General features: G+C 42.1%; 1 protein-coding gene across 1 annotated transcript in view; it reads right to left on the bottom strand.

Moving 5' to 3' along the window:
• Positions 1-4,191: 4,191 nt before the first annotated feature.
• HGD (homogentisate 1,2-dioxygenase) overlaps positions 4,192-10,168 on the bottom strand; it is a 42,980-nt gene continuing 37,003 nt past the window's right edge. Inside the window, exons 13-14 of the mRNA XM_010845391.1 lie at positions 7,024-7,205; positions 4,192-4,541 (exon numbers count right to left, since the gene is read on the bottom strand). Coding sequence (XP_010843693.1) covers positions 4,392-4,541; positions 7,024-7,205 — 332 coding nt within the window. The 3' untranslated portion in view covers positions 4,192-4,391. The remainder of the gene's footprint in view (positions 4,542-7,023; positions 7,206-10,168) is intronic.

The following is a 10,168-nucleotide window of genomic DNA, read 5'->3' on the forward strand; positions in this document are numbered from 1 at the left end:
CTTGTGACAGAAATCATTTCCTTGTTTCAGAGGAGGAAAGTGAGGCACAGGTTAAGTCACTTGCTCATTCAGCCAGAAGTACCATCTGGATTCCAGAGTCAGAATTCCTCATGAAGTAAGTATTATCTTTATCCACATTTTACAGCTGAGGAAACAGAAGCTCAGAAAGGTTAATAACTCATTCAGGATCACATAGCTAACAAGTGGTTGTGCCTGGATTTGAATCCAGGCAGTCTGGTTTCAGCATCTGCCCTCTTAATTAGGTACCACACTGACTCACAAAAGGATAAATTTTAGATATACTTCAGATTGTCACACAGTTATATAAAGTTGATTCTATCAAATTGAAGCCTAGCTGTTTACTAAATGTAACAAAGAAATTTAAATGTCAGCTCTCAAGCCTTTTTCTTTTTTTCCATTTTAGCAGTAAAATATCTTTCTGGAAGGGCAGAACTTCCTTCAAACTCAGAAGTGATAACTCTTGCATCACTCTAGAAAATTACAACACAGAAACTGCACATTAATTTTTAACTTACAGTTTACATCTAGGCCTTAGGTTTCCTACCTTCCCTCTCCTCCTCCATCTCTCTCTGTGCCCTATCTGGTCAACAAAGGGTGTGCTTTCTGGAGGCAGGCGGTGGCCCTTCCCACCACTGCCTGATAGTGGCTTCTCCTCCTGGGTAGTTGCTCGTTATACACCCAATCCTATCCCATTTCAATGTATGTTTACTGAAGCATTGGGAGCTTTTCTCACCTCCTTTCTTTAGACCCAAGAGGCCCAGATTTGGACCAGAATTCAAAGACTGCAAACAGAATGTTTTGGATACTGATTTTAAGGTAGTTTTTATTAATAGAACAGTGGCCCTTTGCCTTGCCAGCGCATTGGAATTACCTGAGGGATTTCAAGAAAATTCTCATTTCGATTCCACCTCCAGCATTTCTAATTTAATTGATCTGAGATACACCTGGGCACCTGGAGTCTCTGAAGCTACCAGGAGCTCCAATGTACAGGCAAAGATGAAAACCACCGGAAGGCTTCTCATCCTTGACACTACTGACATTCAGTACCAGATAATTCTCTGTCCTGTGCATTGTAGAAGGTTTGCCAACTTCTCTAACCTTTACCTAACAGATGCCAATAACACCCTCCCCTGTTGTGACAACAAAAAATGTCTCTAGGCTTTGACAGATGTCTTGGGTGAGGGATACAAAATCACCCTTATTGTGAACCATTGTCTAGAGCCACTGCCAATAGCCTGGGCTGTGAGAAGTCTCCCAAAAAGAAAAAAAAAAGCGGGGGGGGCGGGGAGACTTCTGTGGCATTCTAACAGGAAAATATATAAAGATGTCAAGGATACCTAGCAGAAAACTCCAGTCATTGGAGGAAACCTAATCAGGGTGCCTTTTTTTTTTTTCTTTTTAAAAAGAGTTTTAAATTTCTAAGCAAACAGATGGCTTATTTCTTGGGAGAATAATAGAGAAACGTATCTTTAAGAGTAGAGAATTAAGGAAATGATACAGATCTTTCTAGCTGATCTGAAGCACAACAGAAGGAAGCTATATCTTTTTTTTAATTAGCGTGAACAGCCTGGCCTGGGTGAAATATTGTCTCCTGCTGACAAATTGCTGCCAGCAACAGGGAGATAAAGTACACGGGCTTGGATGCTAAATGGATGTAAACCCAGAATGTTTCTTTTGCTCTAGGAAGGTTTTGCCAGCACACTGATAACAGAGTGAACCAAAATCAGTGAGATTCTAGGTTTGTGTATAAGAGGAGGGTTGTTGTTGGGTTGCTAAGTCGTGTCTGACTTGTGATCCCATGACTGTATCCTGCCAGGCTCCTCTGTCGGTGGAATTCTTCAGGCAAGAACACTGGAATGGGTTGCCATTTCCTTCTCCAGGGGATCTTCCCAATTCAGGGATCTAATCCGAGTCTCCTTCATCTCCTGCATTGCAGGCGGATTATTTACTCCTGAGGACTTCCCTGGTGGCTCAGATGGTAAAGCGTCTGCTTGCAATGAGGAAGACCCAGTACTCTTGCCTGGAAAATCCCATGGCCAGAGGAGCACGGTAGGCTACAGTCCATGGGGTCGCAAAGAGTCGGATACAACTGAGCGACCTCACTTTCACTTTCACTTTATTTATTGCTGAGCCACTGCTAGAGTGAGCTCATTATATAAATGCTGGAATTTGGGAACATTTAGTGGTTGTCTGGTTTGGGGTTATTTGAGAGAAGATTCCAGCAAGCACTACAGGGGAGTGGGTAGATAAGAGGGAAGGAAGCTACTAATGGATATGTTTTCAGAAGTTGCCACTTTGGGCAGTGAAGCTTAATCATTCTGAAAGTTGCCAGGAACCCCAGCTGAACACAAGCCTCAGAGGTATGGAGCAAGAGAACTAGCGAATTTATCCACTAATTTCCACTCTGGTGGTTGAGGACTGTGTCCAGGGCCATTCACTCCTCAGAACTTTTGTTCTGCTTTGGGCCTCAGGCAGTATTGTGAGTGTGTTGCTGGCAACTGGAAGCAGCTGGCCAACACAAGATGGTGATCATTGATGGGGTCTAGGTGAGTCACTGGCAACCTGCTGTAGTGGTCAATTTAGAAATTTATCTGGGGACTTCCCTGGTGGTCCAGTGGTTAAGACTTCACACTTCCAATGCAGGGGGCATGGGTTCAATCTCTGGCCAGAGAACTAAGATCCCATATGCTGGGCAAATAAATAAAAATTTAAAAAATTTTTATTTAAAAATATTAACTGTCTTACTAGTTTACAATGTTTAATTTTTAATAAAGATGTCTTAATATGGTATGGAACATTGGGAAGGCACATCAGCTACTAAGATAGCTCACTATTTGAGACCAAGAAATGCCACTGCCAGAAACCCACAGTAGTCCCACCCCATCTGCAACTCCTCTTTCCCACACCCCTTACATCCAGTCCACTAACGAGTTCTTTCAGGTCTAGTCCAAAGCTTTCACGGATTTATCCACTAGGTCCCTGCCGCCACTTCGTTAGTCCAGGACAATGGTGTCTTTTGCCCGGACTATTGCAATGGCCTGGTCCTGGGCTCCCCACACTCACTCTCCTTTTAGTTCCTTAAATTCACAAGGCTTCTTCTTGGAATGCTCCTTTTCCCCACCCCACCCCAGAGCAACCCTACTTTTCCTATGACTTGCTCCTTCCTATCCTTTCCCAGTTCCCAAAGCACCTGTATATCATGCTTAGTTGCTAAGTCCTGTCCGACTCTTTGCAACATGGGATTCTCCAGGGAAGAATACTGAAGTGGGTAGCCATTCCCTTCTCCAGGGGATCTTCCTGACCCAGGGATCAAACCCAGGTCTCCCACATTGCAGGTGGATTCTTTACTGTCTGAGCCACCAGGGAAGCCCTAGGTGTTCTATCCTTTAGGTCTGGCTAAATGTCACTTCATCAAAGACCTAAAGAAAGATGTGCCCATCCCACCCGTCATTCCCATCTCAGTTCCTATTTGTTTTCTTCTTTGCATGTTTCTCAATTCGCAATTATTTTGTTTGTGTATTTTGTCTCCCTGTCTATAATCTCTGTAAGGGCAATGACCATGCTTATCTCTTGACCTCCATATCCTCATAGGATTGACAAATTTAGTAAATAAAAACACAGGTGTGGGACTTCCTTAGGGGTCCAGTGGTTAAGACTCTGTCTTTCTAGTGCAGGAGGAGAGGGTTCGATCCCTGGTCAGGGAACTGAGATCCCATACTGTGCAGTGAGGACAAAAAAAAAAAAAAAAAAGAGGCGTATCAGTTAAACTCGAATTTCAGATAAACTACAAATAATTTTTAGTATAGGTATATCCAAGTAATGCACAGGATGTATACTAAAAATTATTCGTGATTTATCTGAAATTCACATTTAACTGGATATCTTATTTTATCTGGCAACCCTAGTTCTTAGGCCCTGATACATAGCTGACTCTCATTTAGCAGTGTTAAATAAAAATTTGGTAGGATATCAAAACTGCTACTATGGCAACAAAGTGAGGGAAATGTGTCCAAACTACAAAGTAGTGACAAATACCACTTCCCATTCCTTTCTGTTCTTTTGCCTGTCCTCTCACTCCAGGAGAACCTAATCACTTGGTCCAATGCTGGACTCCCATTCCCCATCACCCCGGGTCTGCCTTGTCAATGCCTGATTATTATCAATTGTCAATTTCACAGAACACCAGCAAGTATTTATTGAGTAATTAAGCTGACAGAACTTAATACATTTCTAAACATGTTTAAGTTCCTTGACTATGAGAAACTGAGTTCCCATTTTAACCAACCCCCTCCCCGAATACCACCAAAGGGCATGAGATTCTGAAGGAAATCACACAAGTCCATTCTCAACTATGGCATCATGCTCCGATATCAGTTAGTTTCTGCAGGGTTCCTGGAATTGGGGGTGAAGCGGCTCTTGAGAGGTTCCCAGCATTTGTAGTAGTTCTCATCCAGACAGTTAGAGGTCTTCAGCCCCCACTTGGTGACGGCGATATTTAGAGAAGACTCAAACATAAATGCCTGTAGGGAATGCGGATGGAGACAAGAAAGAGGAAGTGAGGCGGCTAATAAAACACATTTTATTAGATGTGAAGAGAGAAGATATGGGTAGGTAGACTCTTTGAGTAATAAATCACATGTGCTTGCATGGTAAAGAGAAAATACTCAAGCCTTGGGTTCTGACTCTGGTCCTACTATTTACAAGTGGGTAATAGCTTGTGTGAAACCCTCAGCTTCTCTGACACTCAAGTTTTATTCTTACTAAACTGGAGTTGGGCACATAAGCATCACATTGTTCTTGTAGCACCATGGAGCTAAATTTGCTAGATCCAAGGGCAGAGGTGGAAGAGTCCTGGGATTATTCTTTTCAGGGGCCATTACGGTGGCTATGTCCATGTGAGGGAGAACATAATTCCCATTTAACAGATGAGGAAACTGGGGTTCAGAGCTGGGAAGTGACTGTCTAAGGTGGTAGTAATGAGAAGTTGCAGATTTGGGATTTGAGCCTTTCTTTTGTAGGACTCTGAAAAAAAATAGGCTAGGGAAGGGAAAAGAAGGAAAAGAGTGACTGAGGAGGCAGGAAGAAGGGAGCGGGAATGGCTGTCGCACTTTTAAAAGCCCTGTCCAAGAAGGTTCTGAATGGTGGGTGTCCTTCTATGTTCAGGCAGGTTTTGTCTGCAACAGAAAGAATATGCAAGTGCCCTGTGCATCCTTGACATTCCAGCTTCACCTACTGCTGATTTTCTGACCAATTATGGCTTAAAAAAAAACAAAAACCTGTAATTCTTATGTACTCATATTGTTGGAAATTCTAAAAATATAGATGGACAAAAGGAAGATAAAAATTCTCTTTGTGCCACAACTCAGAGAACCCCTGTTAATGTCTGGCATACATTCTAATATGTATTAACTTCTTTTTGTCTAAAATGATACAGATGATGGACCCTGCTTGACTTCACATGACAAGCTTGATGTGAGGTGTTGGGCATGTTATAAAGCACTATTCAGATATAAAGATCATTATTATGAACATAATTATTGTTGTCTCTTTGCTAACGGCTTCTTAGGAGACTTCCTGTCTGACTGGACTAACAAAGCCCCATCCCAGCTGAGCTATGAAGGCAATATTATGAAGTTAATTTATTCCAAAGTAGTATAAGGATAAGGCATATGGATGAGCCTGGATCCAAATTACATAATGGGAAATGGGGAGGGAGACCCAAAGTCTTGTTCCTCATAAAAACAGCCCTGTCCTGTGCTTCACTGTTGCAGAACACTGCTCCCTGGTAACATTATCCAAAGCCAGGTTGGGCATTCAAGGTTGCTAAGTGGTGACTATGGGATAGCCTGTGTACCCCCAGGAACTTTCGGAGGTAGTAGCTTAAGATGATGAGTATCTCATAGAGCTCTTGCACAGATCAAAGCGTTCTACAGAAACTGCAGACGCCCTTGCAAGGGGAAACGGAGCTGAGGTCTGGCAGATGGGACTCACACCCTGCCCCTGAAGATAAGCTTCATGGACTCTGGTCCCTGAGTTGGGACTGAAAGCAATCTGCATTGCATTGGGTAGAGGGGCAGATAAGCTCTCTGCTTAGGTAGTTTGCAAGCTGGGCATGGAGTCAGGCCAGTCTGTGCTATTGATTTTAAAGTCAGGTAACATTGAAGGCATTGGTTTAAAAATGTAAAGCAAGTTTGCATATGATGTCACATAAAATTACTCCTTGTGGTTCATAAACTCTATCTCCAAGAATGCAAAAATAAAATGAAATCAAGTACCGCAGCCAACTGCAACTGTGTTCAGTTTCAATGTTTACAGCGTGACACAGGAGGAATACAAAATAGCTTTTAAATCCCATCAGTTTCATCCCTTTACAAAGGAGAGCAAAAGAAAATGAGAGAACTGCTGCTCACAAGCCCTGACTATAGTCAGGCAAAGGCTTCCTGACCCTCCTGGGCTTGAGAAACCAGCTATAAGTGACATCCTGCAAACCCTGCTGCTGTGGTCCTGGAGGATGACTTCAAAAAGCAGGAGATAACTTGGAGACAGAACATATATATATATATGTATATAATATATATATACAGGGCCACATACAGATAAGGGAAGACTCCTGACACAGTATTAATAATGTCCCCCTTTTGTCTGAACAGTGTAGCGCAGTCAGCAGGGTTAAATCACACCAGCTGCACTGGATGCCCTACCTTTTCTACAGATGGAGAAAACGAATCACAGGGAAGTTACGTAAATTCCTCAAGGTCACACAGGAAACAAGAGCTAGAATTCAAACCTAGACCTGACTCCAAGTACAAAGCTCTTTTTACCCTAACACACCAGGCATCTAGTATACACAAAAGGGTGTGTGCATACACAGGTGGGAACATACAGACAGACACTCTCCTCTCCAGACTTCTCTGTAACTTTGGAGAAATAAAAAATAGCCATTCCTCACAACAAGGTTGGGGATCCCAGAGGCCAGCAGAGCCTCATATCTAACTTGCTTACCATGGTGCCATCAGCAATCCTCTCAGGTGCCAGCTTGGCTTTGCTGGCCTTCTCAAAGCAGTTGGCATCAGGCCCATGGGGAGTCATTGGGCTGTGCAGGCTGCCTCCCCCTGGCAGGAATCCACCTTGCTTTGCCTCATAGTGACCTTTGATGAGTCCCATGAATTCACTCATGCAGTTCCCTGGGAAGATTGAAACAGTATTTTTATTATCCAAGGCAAGGACCCGAAACACCTAGACTTCTCAAACATTATTTCCACAGAATGTCAAGAAGAGAGGAGAATCATAAAATTTCATAGAAATAATAAAGAACATAGATAGACAGGAAAACAACCACAAAACATTCATTAGCGTGGAATTCTTGGTATGCAAAGCTCTACTCCATGGCTATGTAGATTAACAGAGGTCTTAGGTTCCACTGCCTGAACGAAATTATGCTAGATCTAAAGAAAAGTAGGGCCCAAACAAGAATATTAATAATAACTAACATGCAAATCATGATAAAGAGTGAATGTACTCCATCATCTAGGCTTACAAGCCCCATATAAAAATTATCCACTTTCCCAGATCTGAATTCCTTCCCAAATAGCCTCACAGTAGTACAGGGCATCACCATATTTCTGGTTACAAATTAGAAAATTAAAGCTGGGGGTGTGTGTGTGTGTGTATGTGTTGATGGAAATGTGATATAAGGAAAGAACCCTGGACCTGGAGTCCATTATCAAATAATAATTTGTGTGAAAAAAATCTTATTACCTATACATCTAATCCATAAATATTATATATTCTAACAAATATCTTCTGTATCTGAATATAACATCATCTTATTCTTTCATTTTCCAAAATGCTTCCTTAGATTAATTCTTTTTCCATTGACATTCTCTTCATAGAACCTGAAAATCTTAATACTGCAAAGGATCCCTGAAAAAAAAGTGAAAGTGTTAGTCGCTCATTCATATTCAACCCTTTGTGACCGCATGGACTGTAGCCTGCCAGGCTCCTCTGTCCATGGAATTCTCCAGGCAAGAATACTGGAGTGAGTAGCCATTCCCTTCTCCAGGGGATCTTCCCAACCCAGGGATCAAACTCAGGTCTCCTGCATTGCAGCCAGATTCTTTACCATCTGAGCCACCAGGGAAGCCCAAGGGGTTCCCTACTTCTACTCAATACAGAAATAACCTGTATATCCTTCCTGACAAATTACCTGTATGCCTCCTGTGAATTGAAGTGCTCTATTCAACAAAGGAACCTATCATATTACTGAAGACTCAGGGTATTAGAAAGTTCTCCCAAGTCAATTGGAAATTTGCTTTCATGTAAGTTGAGTATTTTGGTCCTAGTTGTGCCTCCTGGAATCAACAAAATTTGACAAAAATCACCATGTTCCCACTCTTTCTATCTCACATTTCTGTTTAAACAAAGCTTTTTATTTAGAGCAAGAATTCAAGAAATACAACACCTTGAAAACATCTACCCATCTATACATCCATCCATCCATCTGTCCATTCCCCTCCCTATTCATCTGCCTATCCATCTAACCAGCATATATGGACACTGTGCTAAGCACTGTGATAGAAATGAGTAAGAAGCAGCCTCTTTAATGTTCCTCATAATCATAGTCAGTCCTGTGAGAGTGCTGACACTGCAAATCATAGACAGAGTAGAGAGATATGGATGGCACTGGCAAACCTTGCAAAGCTAAACATTTGACATGATAAATACTCCACTCTTCTTTCCTATGTGTGAATATAGCCAAGTGCCAAAATACTTGTCAGTCAGTTCAGTCGCTCAGTCATGCCCGACTCTTTGCGACCCCATGGACTGCCGCACGCCAGGCTTCCCTGTCTATCACCAACTCCTGGAGCTTGCTCAAACTCATGTCCATCGAGCCGGTGATGCCATCCAACCATCTCATCCTCTGTTGTCCCCATCTCTTCTTTGTGGAGCTGCCCAAACAGTCATACCCATTTTGCCCAGAACCCAAAATGTTGCTGCAGGCCTCTGCAGAAAATGCAAGACCCAGATTATGGCACTATTTGTTTCTCCATGAAGCAGAAATAGAGGGGGAAAAGTTAACTGTAAGCATATAGTCTACATTTTAAAAGCAGTTCTGCTCATGACTTAAATATTCTGGCGTACTCCTCCATCTAGTATGTGTCCTTAGGGTCACCTTCAAGGCTTAATTTTAAGAAGAGAGCAAGACTGAATTCAGCTTTGAACTGAATATGAATTTAGGTAGCAGTGAGTTGGTGATGACATTTCTATATCATTTTCTATATTTCAAAGGACAGTGGGAAGGTAGACCTTGCCTTTTTGATTAATGCTGAATCCAGTTGACTAAGGTGCATTAAGATGACTAGAGGCAATATTTCTACAGAAATCATTCTCCACTTCTGTAAAGTCACATCAAAGTAGCAAAGATTTTGATTATTGCTAAAGCATTATTTTTAATGTCTCTGGTAAAAAATAATTTCTAACTCAGGGTTCTGTGGCTTTTCCAACTAACTCAGGGCAATCAAGCCTTTCTGAGATCTGTATCTCCCGAGCCAAATTTATTTCAGAGTTCTTTATAAAAGAGAAGTTATAAGAGGTATTTCATGAGGTCACTTGTTTCAGGAAGCCTGAATTACAAACTGAAGTCACTCAGTGGGTTGAGTGCTGTAGCAGAGTAGGGAACCTGGATGGGGAAGACAAGCCCCAGGCCACGTGCATATCTCAGCGCATGGTCTGTAGAGCTCCGGCATCAGAACCCCTGACTCCCTAGTTCAAAATGCAGATTCTGAGGTTCCACCTCAACACCAACTAATTCAACTCTGTGATAGTGAGAATTTTTTTAAAACGCATTCTACTAATAAGTGATTTTTATATCCCCTTATACTCTCAAGTGTCAGACTTTATTTTTAGGGGGCTCCAAAATCACTGCAGATGGTGATTGCAGCCATGAAATTAAAAGACGCTTACTCCTTGGAAGGAAAGTTATGACCAACCTAGATAGCATATTCAAAAGCAGAGACATTACTTTGCCAACAAAGGTCCGTCTAGTCAAGGCTATGGTTTTTCCAGTGGTCATGTATGGATGTGAGAGTTGGACTGTGAAGAAAGCTGAGAGCCGAAGAATTGATGCTTTTGAACTGTGGTGTTGGAG

This window comes from Bison bison, unplaced genomic scaffold, assembly GCF_000754665.1.
Source record: "Bison bison bison isolate TAMUID 2011002044 unplaced genomic scaffold, Bison_UMD1.0 scf7180017864215, whole genome shotgun sequence".
NCBI lineage: Eukaryota > Metazoa > Chordata > Mammalia > Artiodactyla > Bovidae > Bison > Bison bison.